Source organism: Sparus aurata, chromosome 8 (genome assembly GCF_900880675.1).
Source record: "Sparus aurata chromosome 8, fSpaAur1.1, whole genome shotgun sequence".
Lineage (NCBI taxonomy): Eukaryota > Metazoa > Chordata > Actinopteri > Spariformes > Sparidae > Sparus > Sparus aurata.
Window position 1 is genome coordinate 31,554,229 of NC_044194.1, and position 18,249 is coordinate 31,572,477.

Sequence of the window (18,249 nt, forward strand, 5' to 3'; positions counted from 1 at the left end):
ACATATATATATACATATATAATTATTACATATATATAATACATATATATATACATATATATATAATATATATAATACTATATATATATATATATATATATATATATATATATATATATACATACATATATAGAACATATATACATATATATACATATACATATATATACTACCATACATTATATATATACATATATACATTTATATCAGATCCTACATATACATATAGATATATATAACATATATATATATATACATATATATATCTATACATACATTTACATATACATATATATATATATATATATATATATATATATATATATATATATATATATATATATATATGTGTATGTATGTATATGTTTATGTACATACATACATACACACACTATATACATACATATATATATACACTGAGTATTACATTGATAAGATAGTCTATTATTCCCTAAAATTGAGTATCCATTGGGCTGTAGATTATACATGAGGCCATTTACAGTACGTTTTGAGCATTCAAGCCAAGGCTCTTAAAGGAACTGATTAACATTTTGCAAAACATTACACTTTTTTGCCAAAAGTTAGACAAGAAGATTGATATCACTCTCCCGGCTTTACAAATCACATTTAAGAGAGCAGACATGAGTGCTTTCAATCTTTTAATCGAAACGCTCCCCAAGAAAGTAAAAAGGCGGATTTCCCAAAATGTCAAACAATTACTTTAACAGCTATCAACAAAGCAAACACATTCAGGGTTTCAGCATTTTATCCAAGGACACTTCAACAGCTGACACATACTGATGGTTGTTTGAATCAAACCACAAACTCCTATGTTCACTAATATGGTTTATAAAAACTCCTCACAGGTCTTTTGTGCAGACTTCAGACTTAAGTTCCTACTTATTGCTTCTTAACAGTTTTACAGTTTAGATGTAAGGACTGAAACTGATTACAGAATAGCAAAGACAGTTATAACAGCACATCTAAAAACAGGACAAATGCGAAACACGAAGGACACGCTGCCTCACCATATTTGTCAAGGCAACTTTGTCTAAACTACCACCCCCTTATTTAGTGTGCAGATCTTGGCAGCAATACGAAAGGAATACTCCAGAAAAAGGACTTCTAGTGGGCCTATAAGTGGAACCCTGTGCCACAAACCACTGGAGCTACATTACTGAGTGTGTGCTTACAGCCCTTTAATACCACACTGCACATTGCAGAGTTCTATGTCAACAGTCCAGTAATGCGTTGATCGGTGCCGGAGTTTGTTTCCAACGGAACTGGTTTGTGTTTGCTGAAAATTCCAGATCCACGTTCCGTCCACTCAGGTTGAACAGAGAGTCCATCCTTTGAGTGCACATTCCTGAAAGTGTCACTACCACAGGGTCATCTTAGAACCAGCTGTCTCATCATCACTGACTCCTTTATCACACTTTGCTCCGTTTCGAGTGGCTCTCTGCTGGAGGAGCCGCTCGCTTGTTGCGATGGTGGGGGAAGGTTGGCATCAGCTCTGGTTCACAGGCTGCACAGAGAAGCAGACAGACAAGATTAATGAGCTACAGTACATCAGAGGGCAGGGATACAGCTACAGCTGATACTGATCCAAGATCATTTTACTCACGTAGAGGTTTCTCTTTGAAATAGGAACTCTCCAAACAGTCTTTGGCAGTAGCTCTGGATCAGGAAAAAAGACAAGAATCAGCCACTGATTAAGAACTGAACATATCTGACAGAATTGTTACTGCACTGTCAGCTAATAGTTGTAAATCCGCCCTCTGCTATCAATTCCTTATAAAGACAACAATACTGGTACATGCATAGCCTACAGATATGGAAGCTGGGGAATTGTGCACTGTCACTTAATAGCGCAGTAAAGAAGTTTGAGGTGTCAAGTCGACGTGTTTTCTTACTTGTTTATAATTGTTAAATTATCTATAAAACACAATTACAAAAAAAGGCAAAAGTATGTGGGTGTGTCATGTCATCATGTCATGTAATGTGTTGATCACATTATGTGTCATTTGTTTGTGGCTGTAAACAAGATGAATACTCTGATTAATAACGTCAAACTGTAAATATGGTGGGTTTAAGTTGAACTATTATCAGTCAGTGCAACTGACAAGCTCTTGATTTCAACCTCGCAGTAGCCATGGCAACACCACTGACCTTGGCTGCAAAAGTAAAGGAAGTGCAAATGGTAAAGGTAAGGTTTTTTACCACAGCGTTATCATGGCATCTGAGACAATGTTTTCTCATGAAGGTGCTTGGGGTATTTTCCAATTATTTTTCAGTGCACTGATGTTGTGTTTGTGTGTGTGTGTGTCTGAACCTGCGCTGTGGGTTGTACATGAAGAGCAGGTTGAGCAGTCTGTGTCCAGCATCAGACAGCCAGGTGAATTTATTCTTCAAGTTGTTGTACGGCTGCTTTCTCAAACTGTACTGACCAATAAGAGGCAGCTGAGAGAAACCCTGGGTAAGACAGACACACACACACACACACACAAATTAAACATGGCATATTCCTTAGCAGACAGTACAGACAGAGAGCTCTATCTTACACCTGGCACAAAGCGGTGCAGAGCTTCCTGAGGAGGCTCAGGTCCTTCAATGTCTGCAACCGGATGCTCCAGATGTTTTATATGTCTGTTGTTGCGAGTACCATCTTCTTCACTGTGGTGTCCTGGGGTGCTGGCATCAAAGCGAAGGACCCAAACAGACTGAATAAACTCATTAAGAAGGCAGAGTCTGTTGTTGGCTCTGAGCTTGTCACCCTGGAGGACAGGATGCTGGTGAAACTGCTGGCGATCATGGACCATGTCTCTCACCCCCTCCACAAAACTAGCTAAAGAGCAGCTTCAGCAACAGACTCATTCAACCTGCTGCCTAAAGGAACGGCACAGGAAATCATTCCTACCTGGTGCCATCTGACTGTACAACGCTCCATGGCAAAACACAAAACACACACATAACTGTTGTGCTTTATATTATTATCTGTACATCTATCTATCTATCCATCCATCTATCTAACAAGTGTCATTGCTAGATTCAAACCGAGGCAGTTGTCATTTTCAAGCCCAGCAGCCACTTTGTGTAAATAGCACATGTTCTAGCTCTGTGCATCTGTACACCCCTGGGTGTCTTGGTCTTAAAATGAGATGAGGTGTGCCATCTTTAGGCAGCAGAAAGCATCTGTGTCATAGACCAACAAAAAAACTGGTCTAAAGTCAAAAGCACAGTATTGTTCCTGCAATTTAAAGGGCACCTTATTCAGACAGTATGCCACACCTTAAAGCGGGCTCACAACATGCGTATTACTCTGATATTATGATAAGAGACTTCAGTTAATTCAAATGTTTCAATGTTTTCATGTAATGTCACTGTAACAAATATCGTGGCACATTTAAGCAGCAAAATTAAAAGCTGTAGTTACAAACTCTCTGGAGAAAAACAGAAACACATTTGTAGTTTATAAAATACAATTTTAGATAGATGTGTTGGAGTTCTGAATTTAATTTCATACAAGGTTTCATGTCAGCTAACTGCATCTCACACACACACGCACCTTACTACAAAAGCAAAAGGGAGTTGGACAGAATGTACATGTTCTAAACACACTTGTGGCATGGGCCATAGATTGTTTAAACAGGGCCCAAAGAGTTTTTACTGAAGACATATAAAGAGCTGAAGTCTCACCGGCCAGATGTTTTCATTGGGAGTTCCCAGCAGCTGGACTATCAGGTCGACCTGTTGGATCTCAGAGGTTCCAGGCAGCAGTGGTTTGTGAGCCAGCAGCTCAGCCAGGATACAGCCTACAGCCCTGTAAAGGAAACATCACAGCAAGTTAAGGTTCAACAAGTGATGCCATCATGTTCATTTGGATCCTAACAGTGGATGATGAGTGGAGTTACTTCAATGTGATAAGGGCCTAAAGTGGACCTGTATGTGTGGACAGTAGGTGTTGATCTCACGTGTATGTTGTGTTTGTGTACGTGTATGTTGTCATGATGCCAGCGGCTGGAGCCTCACCACATGTCCAGGGCTGTAGTCTGGGACTTGGTCCCTAGGAGGAGCTCAGGAGCTCTGTACCTGTACCAGACAGAGGGGGACAGGGGAGGTGTCACTGTGTCAGCATGAGGCAATGAGGCTTATAAAAGAGGAGGATTACGGAGAGAGATTACGAGGATGAGTTTCCACTGAGGCTGCACAAGGTAAGCAACACAAGGGTTACTTGTGTTACCTGACGTGTACAACACTCTCACCCTCACATACAGGTTTAGTCTAAAGGGGCATTAAGGGTAAACACGGCTGACAAGTCCAGCAGACACTCACCACAGTGTGACAACTCTGGGCGTCATGGGCTGCTGGGGGATGCCGTACATCCTGGCCAACCCAAAGTCAGCTGAATACAGCAGAAACAAAAACAAGATCCATGAAATATTACTTCTACTGACAACTCATAAAATGAGTCTACAGCTGCAACTGACAGAATTGTTTTCATTCAGGAATATGTTGATTATTTTCTCTATAAATTGATACAATGTCAAAAAAATACTACAGAAATTTCTTCAAAATTTCTTAAAATGTGAGGATTCGCTGATTCGCTGATGTCCCTTCCCCCATGCTATCCAATTAGGGAATATTTGAATAAACGTTGTTTTATTTTCATCAAATAAAGCTAATCCACATAAAGGGTAAAGCACATAGATTTTAACAGTAAGAGACAGATATCAGACTGACCTACTATAGCAGTGGTTATATTGAGCGCTGCAGAGGCAGTTATGGTAACAGTGATGACTCACCAATCTTAACGCAGCCTTTGTCTGTCATCAGCAGATTAGACACCTTCAGGTCCCTGAGAACAAGATTGAAGAGGGCACAGTAATGAGCCAGCTGCCAGACAGTACGATACATTTAGCCCCCTTCTCTTGTCAGGTCTTTTCCAGGTGAATTCAAAACGGCTTTCAAGCTTTTCAGTCACAACTTTAACTCGTCTGTATCAGCACATCTCCTGACAGAATTCTGACAGAGCTGACTTTTTATCGGTGATTATGACATTCATGTTAAATAACATGAACACACAAAAGTTGTAGCTTTTTTTCACTTTACTGCTGTTTTTCCATTACATCAACCGGCCTGGCTCTACTCTGTGTGACTTGGCACATCAGCCCACGGCAGCAGGGATTTGCATTTCCATCACAACAAGGCCGTCTTTAACTAATGACATGCTTGGCTTGTGGAGTGGTCAGAGGATTGGCTGTAAACACTCTCCACTGCACTTTCCGGAAAAAGCAGCTAACAAAGCGCCATTATACACGCTTAATTTCCTATAAATTATTCATAATAAAACTCCTCCCTTATTTAGTTATTTAAAAGCTTTTATCATGAAGCAGTAAAATCAGGAAATGTGGGAAAGCCCCATAGGTATCTTCTTTTGTTATCTCATGTATATTGTTTCCTACCTTTCTTTGTGTAAATGCATCGATTCCTACATTACTGACTGTTCACCTGTGAGCAAGTGTGACCTCATGTTTTAATATATTTGGTGCAAAACTGGTCAGGTTTCCAGTAAATGTGTTCAACTGACCTGTGTATGATGAAATTGTGGTGGAGATACTCGAGGCCTCTGAGCAGCTGAAGGACAATACACTTTACCTGAAAAAGCGTAGAGGAAATATTAGAAAGTAGACAACACAAACTGACCCAGCAATTCAGAAGCCACGTGAACAAAATCGGTAAGGTCTTGTCAAGAAGCTGTATGTATAATTAAAACCCTTGTTTTTGGTTTTCCTTTGCAGATTGATTCATTTGACTGATTTTTAAAGGACCAGAACGTGTGAAAATGTGCAGTTTCACAAGAACAAAGCACAAATTAGGTCCACCAATTTAAAAAAAAACTATCCTGCATACCAGACATCTACATATTTTTAAAACAGACAACAGACAGAAGCATATAATTTTTTATTATTTTTTTTTTTTTCAAGATTTTTTGTGACCTTTATTAGCAGTAGACAGAGAGGAAACATGGGAGACAGAGGGGGAGGTGACATGCAGCAAAGGACCCCCGCCCGGAATCAAACCGGGGTCGGCTGCGTTTTATGGCATGCGCCCCAACCACTCGACCACCTGCGCGCTAGCACATCATTTTTTGTTACAGATTCAAACCTGTACAGATCATTAATCTTGACTCAGTTGTACCTGAGCCTCAGAGAACGGCGTCTGCATGTTCTCCAGCAGACTTGCCAAGTCCTGTTCACAGTAACTCATCACCAGAAACAGACTGAACAGGAAACACACAGAAATACAGAATAACAAGTGATCACGTGTACACACAGATCATAGTAAAACCAGTTGTGGTGACGAAGATTATAGTTTGGAACGTAAACTACACATATTCATACCTGATGGATATAATATAATTTAATTAATAATATATTCACGACATATAAGCAGAATCTGAAAAGTAGCATTACACAATGTCTGCTGTAGGAAATCCCCTGATGTGTATCTACCCTCACACCATTATGTTAGTGTGCGTTCTACCTCTCCACTTGGCTGCCAACAACCACTTCTTTCAGCTCCACTATGTTGGGATGTCTGAGCCTCAGCAGCAGGGTGATCTCTCTGAGGCTGCTGATAGGGATCCCTGACGGACGAGAGCAGGGCGTTGGCAGGTTCAACAACTTTTACAGCTCATTTTGACAACCAAACTACAGAAACAACAAGAGGGACAGTCTGGGATTTATTTATTCATTGCCAATATTTTTGAAATGCTAAAAATGGGACGGAGGGATTAAAATATAGGTTAGCTGGTAGGTTCAACATTGTGTTCCAGAGCAAGATGGAACTCTCAACTCCTCTAGTGCCACAATCAGGCCATGATTTACATATCTATACAAGAGATATCAGAATCTTAATGGACAAATTTGAATTAAATTTATTAAGAACATTGACGCTCACTACATTTCCCAAATGGCTAATTCTATGCAAACAACAAATGCACAAAGACAAACACACATACACACAATATACACAAATGCAAAAATAATGCATTCAAAACAATCTAAAATGCACACACAGGAATAACTCAGCACTCTTACCATCTTTCTCTTTGTCCATCCGGACCTTCTTCAATGCTACTATCTCATCTGACTTGGTGTCTCGGGCTCGGTCTATAATACGAACAAGCAACAGTTAATCTACTGATATACTCTTACTTTTCTAGTAGAGCCAATCAATAGTCTCCAACATAAACGACTTACACACGATGCCATAAGTTCCTTCTCCTATGCGGTTGAGTTTCTCAAACTCTCTGACACTTCTGCAGCTCCCAAACTGAAAAGAATGAAAAAAGTGATGGCACAAAGATTCTCTTCATCTTCTCAACTATTCACTGAATTCTGATTACAATATTATCTTACAGGATCAAACTTAAAGAAAATATTTGGTTAATGGACGGACACAGGGAAGTTGCGCTATTCCTCTGGATAGCTCCATGTGACATATAACTTAAGTGAATATTTTGTGAAGAAATTATTAAATATTAAATTAGAATTCTTTCTTGGACGACAAAAAAACTAAATAAAATGGAACTGTAGTGATCATCAATCCAGCCGCCTTGAGCCACTTGACTGTGTGGAGAACTTGCACTTAGGCTCATTCCATGCCAACTCACCCAAGATCCAGAACTCTACATTGTCCTGCAGACGAGAAACAATCCATTTTTCTGATTAACATTGCCTTTTTCTAACTTTTGCTTTTGTTTTCTGTTCCCAAAAGCTGCATGCTACGTCACTCTTTCACTCTCTACTCTCCACTCTCCATAGCTTCCTCCTCCTCTTCCTCCTCATGTCTTTTTATTCAGGCTCCCTTCTGATGGACCACAGGCCCTCGGGAACATCTCTCTCTCCTGGCTCCCAATGTCTCACAAATCAACAGATCCGGATCGCCATACCCCTTGCTATGTTGTTAGACAGATAACCATGTATGGAAGCACTGCCTCCTGAAGCTGTAATACATAATTTGGACATTGGGAAGGCACAGTAACCATTCAGTAACAACTATTTAATTGAATTACTATTACTGAATGGCTAGATGTTGACAAGTTTCCTCCGAGTCTTTTGGATGTTCAGGAAAAATGTCAACCAATCCAGTGAAAAGTGGGTGATTGCTGGACTTTGAGTACACATACCAAACATTACAAAAATGGCAAAATTTAGCATTGAGGGCTAAATTTAAAGCTGTAGTCTGTAACTATCTTTTGTTATATTTGTTAAAATTGTCATTATGATCTGACAGTAGAATACGTTATAGGTCAGCTGTGTGAAAATCCACTGTCTGTGGCTCCACCCAGTGGCTGTAATTTGATTTGCAAGAATCCATCGCTCCCGGCTCAACACAACCAATCAGAGCCAAGTGGAGTGTCTGAGAAGTGTCAATTACAGAGCTGCCAAACGTCAAGCTTTAAGTGTGACAGTCACGCAATTTGACCCATTCTCACACCACACGCCACACTTTACATTTCTCACGCTTATTTTTCCCCATTCAATACTCTATATTCATTTTTTTATGATAATAAACTTTGGTCCTCGCGGATTGCCGTAGTTCGAGTAACTCTGATTGACTGACCGAGATAACCAATCCCAGACCAATCCATCAGTCCTTTGTGCCTAAATCTAACCAACCACGGAAGGCACCACGCAATATAAACCAATCAGAAGCAACATAAGGCGGGTCTTGGCGTCTCTAACTATCTTTCACACACAACAGCGCCGACATTTAAAACCCACTCGACGTTCTCCAGTTTGTGAGAGAGAGAGAGCGCGGGTGAGTGTGTGTGAGAGAGAGAGCGCGCGGGTGAGTGTGTGTGAGAGAGAAAGAGAGCGCGGGTGAGTGTGTGTGCTTTTTGTGAGAGAGAGAGTGTGAGTGTGTGCTTGTTTTTCTTGCATTTGTAAGTTGCAGTGGGCTTTTTAATTAATATGAAATTAAATATACTCTATTTGAAGGCAAGTTTGTTTTTTGCCTGTTTATGTTATTGAACTCATTGTAATAAAATGATTCTTTCAGAATTTATTTGATTTTAAATTTTTTTGGTAATGCGTCATGAAGGTCTTAAATTTTAATTTTTATGGTCTTAAAATGTCTTAAAAAGGTCTTAAATTTGACTTACTGAAAACTGCTAGAACCCTGATAAATGTATTTTGTCAAAATTCTTGTTACAATTTTCATTTCTAATTTCTGGTTAATTAAGGCTAGCATTAGGAGGCCACAGTGCAGGGAGAGGCGCTGGAATGGAGGTGAGGACATCAGTCTTAAGGAATAAATCGACGTTAAAACAGGCCAAATCGATGTTAAAAAAGGCCACATTTTTTTCGCCGAACACATCGCATGGCTAAAGTCTCACTCTTGTCATTTTCTGAAACTTGGCAGCCCTGCAATTATGTGCGTGCATACGCTGGCAGCCCCCCTCCCCTGCGCAGGATGAGTGTCTTCTCTCACCTGGTCGAAAAAAGCCCCACCATTGCCCACGTAAAAGAAAAGAAATAAGAAGAGTGACGAAGAAAGGCAGTGTAAAAAGAAAAAATTGGACCGAGCCAGAAAGAAAACTAGGATAAATATCAGAGCGTCATTTCAGTGGTGGAGGGAGCTGCGGGATATATGTTGATATATTTTTCATTCTATGTTTTAACATTATAACAGTTTGTTATAACTGTTTGTGTTCAGTGCGCTCTGAAGTGGTTGAATTGGTTTAGAGAAAATTTTTTACTCATGCTTCAGAAAGGCAGCATAGCAAAAATGTTGCACTGGGTAATGATTAGCTGGTAACTCTGTCTACTGCAATGTGAGGCATATTGTTTGTTACTGGGGATGTATACAGTGATCCGCATGAGGCACTCATCATTGTAATTTAGTTGTATTGTTCAGAAATAGAACAATCAGGGCTTATGTTGTTGTTGTTATTTTGAATGCGCCGTCTTGGTTATCTGGTGTCCTCTGTCACCGTGGTTACAAGTCTGCTCATGCACAGCAGGCTTTGAAGGCAGGGCTGCAGCAGCAGAGAGGCAGAAGCAGGGACCTGGGAGCTGTATCATTCAAACATTCAAAAGTCCACTTTTTTTCTCACAAATCCAGACTGCAGCTTTAAGAAAATCATAACTTAAAATGAATTTCAAGTTCAGCCATCAGATTCTTCAAAATGTCATGAATGTAATAAGAGTTGAAATATAGATACTGCCAAGAAAAATTGGCCCTGGGTGAGTTGGTAAGGAATGACCCACTACCTGAATGGAAAAAAGCACATTAGACAACTAATCTGCACGGCCAGTGTGGGAGGATTGTGATTGCTTTTCCAAAAAGGTTTACCAAGACTTAGAAGAGGAATGCTAAAGGTAAGGAACGGACACAGTAAGGGTTCATCTAGAAATCACTAGATGACGTAGATGGTTGGTGTTCTGACATGCAGGCTTATGTGTTGGTGGAAGTCAGTAATGAGATTGGCTTGTGCCTGAGACAAAGTAGTGACAGTGCAAGTGTCCCAGTGACCTTTAACTTGCAAGTTAAGAAAATCAAAAAGCAAGGTACCTACCATCGCCCATTTGCTCTTCAACAATGTGTACCCTTAAACTCGGATATCTTATAATTTGAGAAAAAAAAAACCCGATTCTGTGTATGATGGAGAGCGTGCCAAACTCCATTTAAAAATCAACAATTTTAACAACTACCTAGCTTACCAGTGCACACTGGCGGCCACTTTACCCCCCAAAAAGGTAGGCCCATCATAAATATCACGAGCGTATAGATGAAATTTGAAATTCAGAACAGTAGCTGGTTCATTTGCTCTTGCTTTAAATTAGCATTATATAGTTGTATGAGGGCTGAGATCATTTTGAGCAAGACAGCTTCCAGTCCCATTACATTTAACCATGCCTTTGTCAAATATGTGCCGAATATCTGAGTAGACCATTTGGATTTCCTATAGGCGATACTTGTGTTCTGTGAGTGCTGTGTTGACGCTAACACGCTGGTTATAATTTAACACAAGAGAATCCTGAAGAGTTTGGCGTCACTTTCTTAACCACGAGCAGCTGAGTGCCTTACCCTGTCATTCTGAGGCACTGTGAATGTTGTATTGTTCTTGATGGACTTGAGCTTTATAGGGTCTGGTTCATCCTCTCCCAAGGTCTCCATTCTTTTATTTGAGATCGCTCTTAGCCTCAGAAGACACAAATATGTCCCCTCGACGGGTTTAAGTCAACATGGAAGCAGCTCCCTTCGCTGGGCGCCGCCATACTGTTTCTGTTCCGGATTCGCACGAGGACAACCGAGTGCTCTCCCCCGGGGCCTCAGCAGCCATGGACCGGGGCGCGGTGCGAGACACTTCCTGCTTATTATACAGCTCAGAAGTGTTTGAGAAGTCCAGTTTGTGACTTCTAGAAAGACAGTGATTAAAAAGTATTTTATTCACTCACGTTATGACATAATCTAGTCCCACTAGCCCTCACATAGAAGAACATATTGCTATCCTGTAAATATTGTTGCTAGGAGGCTGGTAAGCATGGATGATGTAGCAGTAGCAGTACTATTGGCACTTTTTTTTTTTTTTTAAACTTCAAGCAGCAGGAGTTGAGATATTTAGAAATATCTCAATATTTCAAAAGCCCACATCTCATTCCAGTTGGAAGATATCCACCAAGGAAATAGACTGACAGATGCAGACCTAGTCACACACACACACCTTGATAGTCTCCTCTAAGGATCTTTGTCAGTAAAATCAGTAAAGTTCCTTTACTTCTTTAAATATGATGCATTCTTATGGATTACACGGCAGTAGACCTATTTACCTGGTAAAAAGCTGCTCACACTTAAATGACTCTCTCACTCTCTCTATATATGAATATATATTAATGAAAAATATTGATACTTTTATACACTATATTATTTGAATACTTCCACCACTGTTTGATTCCAAGTTTACCTTCTGTGGTAGGACACAGTGAGTTACTTTCTGTTTGCAAATCTCCTCCCCACTACCATGGGTGTGGAGGAAGGCCTCCGCTCTTTGACTGCGTCAGCTATAGTCATGCTGGTTGATGGGGCGTAGACGTCTTCCCGTGATGGAGCAGTGATGAGGATGGCAGGCGGACCTGAGGAGGACTGAGCTGAATCTGCCTGTGGCGGGGGAGCACACTCTGTAACACAGAGGGAGAAAATGAGTCTAAAATATCAGCAGGGGAAGATACAAACTGACTGCTGCTAGATATGTGTCACATATACCTATGTATTGTTAGTCCACATACTGAAGCTTTGTACAGCCAACATCCCACTAAAACAGGTTCAAGCATGTTGAACCCATTCAACTAATAAACGATGCTCTTCTCCAGCTGCTATTTAAATTCCTTTCAGTCCTCATAGGTAATATATAGTCTATAGACTGGACTGACGTCGGCATTGAAATGAGATGCAGTTTGGGTGAGGTCAACTGCTGAAAAGATTTCCAGCAGTGAGTGTGTGTGTGTGTGTGTGTGTGTGTGTGTGTCAGCTTAGGTGTGCTGTCACAGTGTTTCTGTTTAGTCTGAAGGGCAGCAACACCCTGTAAATTGGATTGCGATAATATCCTTAGAGTGTTAGGGATGTGTCTACCCCATAGTACAACATGGATTTACAAGATTATCATTAACAATAATCATCAACGATTGTTAATAATATATTCAACTGCTTTGATAAAAAGGTGCCTGACATTTTTACACTGATGAATACAGTGCTTTGTTGGTCATGGTTTAAACGGATAGTGATCAGCATTAATTGTACAATAACAAAGAGCACATAAAGTGGTCATCTGCATCTTCACCTTAAATGATACAATATCTACATCTGTACTAATGACCGATATTAAAGCTACTGCAAGGAACTTTGAATTTTGTTGTTAATTCTGGTGTCCCCTGTGGACAAAGGTGGTAATGTTTCCACTGCCTTTTGTCTCAATATTAATAAACGATAAGATGTTGATGATAATGACAAAATAAAGTTTTTGTTTTGTTTTAGTGCAGTAGCTCCAAACTGCAGAGCAGCTTCACTCCTAAGGCTGTGATACCCCACCATCATTAACTGTTTTAATTCTATCACTTATCTGACCTGCATGAGTTGAACCTGACATGTTCACAGGTATTCAGAATTACTATAATAACTAAACAGAAACAGCCAATTTCCTCACTGATGGACTTGTTTGCTTGTGTGGGTTGTATTAAGGCGTTATCATTAAACTGAGACACAGTTTAATAACCAGTTAAAAGTTCCCTGTCATACTTTTAAATGTCCAATTCATTCTAAATTGTTTACTCTTTGGCTGATAGCAAAAAATAAAAAAATGCTAACAAAGGTTTCAGGATGTCATGCCAGTATACACAAACATATTCCCACTTACAGTCTGTGGACTGATACCTCCCCTGTACTTTTAGACACACACAAACAAAAGATTGTTTAGAATCAATAACATGTTTTATCTTTTGTTTGTGAGGTCATCTGAGGTCCTGTTTATTTCATCCCTACCTGAATCTTCCTTCTGGCTTGCTCCAGACCCCATTAGGCTTCAGTCAGCTGTAGTACAGTTCCTTACATGTCTACATACATGATGCTCACATTGTCCTCAGTCCATGCTACAGAACACTCAAGTGAAGCCGAGTCCATTGAAGAGTCGGTGCGTTGTCTGAGGCAACTGCCACTCTATCTCTCTGTCCCTGCCACTCCCTCCCTGTCTGTGTCACTGGCTCAGTCTGGGTGACAGACTCTAATCCAGCACAGCTGCTGATAACAGTAGGAAGAGATACTGGTTTTATAGGGCAAATACAGAAAACTGGTATATGCTTTTTCATATTATGAAAAAATATACAAATACATTTGACTGTATGTGTTGCTACCTCCAGAGCATGTGAGGTGACATGGATGTGTTTCAAAGAAACAAAAAAAAGAAAAAAGGAAAGACATTCACATCACCTCCCAGGCTCCATAGCTAGCAGATGGCAATTCTGGAGTAGCCATATAATTACCTCTAAAAGTAAAATATAAAAATGTATGATAAGAAAGTTGATTTACAATTACACATGTTCCAAAAATATAAAATGTACCAGTAATAACTGAAAAAAATACCATTATCATTGTTCAAATAAAAATAATTTAAAGTTTTAAATGATAATTGTTGGCAGCCTTCACAGTGTTTATCGTAATGTATTCAAATTGAGTTGATTGATAAAAATCCTTATTTGAGGAGGCTTCATAATTGTCTTTCAAAATCTGATTTCATAAACTGTAAATGGAAGAAAGGAAATTCAACATCCTTGTTACATACTGATATTTTGTACGAGTTTGTAACCAATAAAAATACAATTAAGTCAGGTATTTTCACAATTATTTCTTAACCTATATTAACATATTAAAAAAAAATATGCACCAAAAGTCTCTGACTCTCAAGTTACTTGAAGACTTAACTAAAAATGTCTTTTTTTTAAAAAAAACAAAAAAAACCATTCTAATCCTGACACTAATTTGCCCAAAGTTGAAGAGGTGACTGATGCTGCACATGAAATTTGACTGGATTAATAACCCAGGAGGAGTAAGCAAAGATTGAGCAGCAATATCTCTTTTTAGCTAAACACGATCTAAGACTCTCCCATTTTCTCTACAGTGTAACTGAGCTTATTGTGGAATTATCTTTGTCCAATAAAAATATATATCAAATTTGAATATGATCAATCAAACCTTATCATTATCACAGTGGCAAACACTCATATTGTGTTTCCAAAGCACAAGATGTTTACAAATCCATGCCATCCCCAACACTATTGGGAGCTGAATGTGGCCTGATACTGTGTCTCTGATGTTCCTGTAACACCAGCTCTGATGGTGTGTAAGATCACATATTTACCTTGTTTTACTTGATTTTACAATTCCTTTGTTTCACTGCTGCTGACATTCTTCCTCTTCTTACTAGCCTTTTTTGGTGACATCTCTTCAAAGGTTTCGCCAGTGTTGTCTATTTGCACACGGCACCACACCTGGCTTAATATGGTATTTAGTGGGCATAACTTATGCTTATTATGAACATACATCCACATGCCTCCAGTTTACAATCAAGTTCTTGACAAATGAATAGAGAATATAAGAGAAATCTGAGAAAATGTTGCTGCATGACGCCCACTGTCTCATGCCAGATGCCATTATTAAGGTGATAAAGGTTTATTTTTAAAACATTTAACAGTTTTTTGAAGCAAAGGCTCTTATGAGCAGGACCATTACAGCCAACAGAAGCCAACACTGTGTTTAACAAAACTTCTCTCTCGCTATAACAAAGACCATATTCTAAATAAGACCAGTTTGTAGTAATACACCAAATAATAAGAGCCACAGGTGAGAGGGCTTTTTCATGAGTAGCTGAAACAACAATAGTTTGAGTTGAGGGGACGGGGACAATGCATGCAAACCTCATAATATTTTACTACAATATTAATTTAGTAGTTTCTGACAAAGAGCATGCTCTTCCTCACTGACATTTTGCTCAGAAAGAAGACTCAAACACACAAACATAAATCACTCATGAACAATAACATTATTTCTGCTTATTTATTATTCCATCCTGAACTTTCCTATTTTTCTTTTTACTGGTTCTGTGTTGTGGCTGATGGTGTGTATGTTTAGGACGATTCGTTCAACCAGCGCCACAGGTACTGTAACTCTTCCTCAACCTCGTCTTCCTCCATCTTGGCTTCGGGAGAGAAAAAACAAAAACTGTGAGCGTTTTTGCATGAATTGATTGAAACACCAGCCAACTGCAGCTTATTTTAGAGCAACTAACGTGCGAAATTGACCACTGCAAGCATCGGCACTACCAACTAAGCTGACTGACTAGTTTAGTACCAGATCTTTCCTACCAGGACTGGAGAGAGATGCGGTGGATGACTCTGCGAGAAAGGAGACTCTCTCTTCTCTTCCGTCTGTCTCAAGGGGAGTCTCATCCAGATTCTTCTCCAGCCTCTCCAGCTCTGCCAGAAGCTCATCCTGAGACACACACGCACACGTATTTGATATATAAAGGTAGATCTAATTTTTAATCACAAACGATCTATGAGCTGTCCTGTTGTCAGTGAATGGCTGCAGATCCAAGCCGAATACGATGTGATCCTGCAAAAGTCTTCTGATATGTTTTTGAAAGATAGACCTTTTTCAAAAATGTTTATATGATATTTATTACATCGTCATGCCGTCCATTTCTGAAATTACAAAAATGTTACTCAAGTGAAATCCTTGAAATAGTTACTGTCACTGTACCTCATCACATTCTACTCCAAAGCTCACAGGTGTGCAGAGGGAGTCTGTCATGTTTTGAGTGCCTTCCTCTCTAATATCCTGGAGCAGGTTATTCACCTTGTTGAGAATGTCTCTGAAACAGCACAGAGTTCCTATCTCAGTTCAACTTTCATTTCAAGCATTGGTATGAGGAGGAAGTTCTTACATGTGCTGTTAGCTGGATCAAAATTCAAGGTGTCCTTTGTAAATGAATAACATCCACATGCACATTATAACCTGTATCCAAAATGGTATCTATATTTCTAATAGTGTGAGTTCTTTATTTTACTCTGTCCTCTTTCTTTCAGACATTCATACGTGGCATTAATGACCTCTTCTGCTGACATCTTCCCCCTTACATGTGTTCATTAGTGGACCTCATGGCCTTCACAGCACAGTCAATGTAGGTGAGATGTTTCTCGCACCACTTCTTTCCTCTCAGCGCCTGCAGAGCCACTGTGAGGAGAGCATGGTCAGATATATTAGTGTATGATTAGGAAAGCACTTCATAAAGTGAAGTGAAAAACTGAGTAATGATAATTTAGCATTGAGGTAATCATTGATATCATCATGAGTTTTTCCTCCAACATTTTTAAAGGGATTTTAAATGTTTTTCTGCAAACAGGTAGCATATCCTTATTAAATCTTCTGTTGTTTCATCCCCATTGTTTTTTAAGATCTTTGAACTAATTGGATTTACCATGAAGCCATATCATAATTATTTTCAGACAGCTATCTAAACGTGCCTCTTGCCTTTACAGTAGCATAAGTTTATCTATTGAGTAATGTCTATGAGGAAATAGCACATTTTGTGAAATGTTAATAAATGGTTTCAACACCCAAACAAACTTCTGTTTCCATTCCTCTGAGGGTCACTGTAACGGATCGTTATGATAATAGCTAAACGTGTAATACCATATACTGTGATACATTTGTATGGTTATCATACTGTGGAAATCACATACTGTTAACTCACATTTTACCATTTGAATTCAACACCTCCTCATGCAGGCTTACATGACAGTGAGAGTGAATCATGAACGTGTTTCATAGCTGTGACCAATTACGCTAATTTCATTTTTTGATAACTAACAGTTAGCTAACAAAGGTCAATTAGCGGCTAGCTTGTTTAGCTGCTAGCTTAATTAGAGATAGAGGAATAGAATAGAATTACTTTATTGATTCCAGACCGGGAAATTATTGAATAGGTTCTTCAGCTAGGTTAACTTCGCACTGACACTAATTTGACCTCACATGGCTACGTGATCTGCCAATTTCCTTTCAAATGTCTTACCTCCTCTGTTTTCTCTGCTGTTTTTCTTGACATTGAGAAGTTCCCTGTCAATCCTCTTCTCCAAATATTCTTTCATTTTCATGAGCAACTCCTGGCTTTGAGAGAGTTTCTCTGTCTCCTGTTGTTCGCAGGGCTTCATTCTCACCTCCTCTCCTCCGCTAGACATCTTTACAGAAAAAGACATGTGTGTGATTCTGGCTACAACGCAATCTTTCACCTTAGTTGGCCGAGTTTAGGCCTTGGTTTGCATTGAAAAACGTGTATCTTAACGTGATTCTCCCTGGTTACAGCAGAGGGAATCAAAACACGTGATTCTGTTAGGAACGTTCCCTGCTTTTCTGTTTGGATGTTTATTGGTGGTGATGTATAGAGAAGGCCTATGACATGTTTATATGTAAAAGATTGGATTGGATTGGATTGTTATTATTATAGTTCAGTAAACTATGGATTAAATGTAATCTGTTATGATATATCAAGGACTTCTCAATTGAAAGATCAATTCATGAAAGTGTACATTTGAAAACTTGAGTGGTTAAGGGGGATTTTAGATTTTCAGTGAACAAAACAAAAAAGTAATTTACAAGAAAAAGATGAGTTTGTACCACTTTAGAAACTTTAGA

At 39.3% G+C, this 18,249-nt stretch overlaps 2 protein-coding genes across 3 annotated transcripts; both read right to left on the minus strand.

Moving 5' to 3' along the window:
• Window positions 1-646: 646 nt before the first annotated feature.
• On the minus strand, window positions 647-13,721 carry cdk10 (cyclin dependent kinase 10). Of its 2 annotated transcripts, XM_030425435.1 has the most exons (15): window positions 13,546-13,717; window positions 11,975-12,188; window positions 11,098-11,429; window positions 7,263-7,335; window positions 7,101-7,172; window positions 6,544-6,646; window positions 6,199-6,280; window positions 5,588-5,655; window positions 4,803-4,855; window positions 4,333-4,402; window positions 4,030-4,089; window positions 3,697-3,820; window positions 2,333-2,472; window positions 1,625-1,677; window positions 647-1,525 (listed from the first exon to the last, which is right to left on the minus strand). In XM_030425435.1, the coding sequence occupies exons 3-15, from the start codon at window positions 11,185-11,187 to the stop codon at window positions 1,431-1,433; spliced, it is 1,083 nt and encodes a 360-aa protein (XP_030281295.1). In that variant the 5' UTR covers window positions 11,188-11,429; window positions 11,975-12,188; window positions 13,546-13,717; the 3' UTR covers window positions 647-1,430. The 2 variants fall into 2 exon arrangements, with proteins under 2 accessions (XP_030281295.1, XP_030281297.1); XM_030425437.1 differs by lacking the exon at window positions 11,098-11,429 and having other exon boundaries at window positions 13,546-13,721.
• Window positions 13,722-15,598: 1,877 nt separating this feature from the next.
• On the minus strand, window positions 15,599-17,938 carry LOC115586413 (charged multivesicular body protein 4b-like). The gene is made up of 5 exons (XM_030425439.1): window positions 17,630-17,938; window positions 16,695-16,791; window positions 16,318-16,429; window positions 15,921-16,047; window positions 15,599-15,754 (listed from the first exon to the last, which is right to left on the minus strand). The coding sequence occupies exons 1-5, from the start codon at window positions 17,811-17,813 to the stop codon at window positions 15,684-15,686; spliced, it is 591 nt and encodes a 196-aa protein (XP_030281299.1). The 5' UTR covers window positions 17,814-17,938; the 3' UTR covers window positions 15,599-15,683.
• Between the last annotated feature and the right edge of the window lie 311 nt (window positions 17,939-18,249).

What these genes read in the sequence shown, in the direction of transcription:
- cdk10 (XM_030425435.1), bottom strand. Translation starts at nt 11,187, where the DNA reads ATGGAGACCTTGGGAGAGGATGAACCAGACCCTATAAAGCTCAAGTCC. An exon ending in CGCCGTTCTCTGAGGCTCAG is followed by an intron (nt 5,656 to 6,198) that starts GTACAACTGAGT and finishes ACGCTTTTTCAG; the next exon opens with GTAAAGTGTATTGTCCTTCA. An exon ending in CACAATTTCATCATACACAG is followed by an intron (nt 4,856 to 5,587) that starts GTCAGTTGAACA and finishes TCTTGTTCTCAG; the next exon opens with GGACCTGAAGGTGTCTAATC.
- LOC115586413 (XM_030425439.1), bottom strand. Translation starts at nt 17,813, where the DNA reads ATGTCTTTTTCTGTAAAGATGTCTAGCGGAGGAGAGGAGGTGAGAATG. An exon ending in CAGCAGAGAAAACAGAGGAG is followed by an intron (nt 16,792 to 17,629) that starts GTAAGACATTTG and finishes CTCTCCTCACAG; the next exon opens with TGGCTCTGCAGGCGCTGAGA. An exon ending in AGGTCCACTAATGAACACAT is followed by an intron (nt 16,430 to 16,694) that starts GTAAGGGGGAAG and finishes GTGCTGTTTCAG; the next exon opens with AGACATTCTCAACAAGGTGA.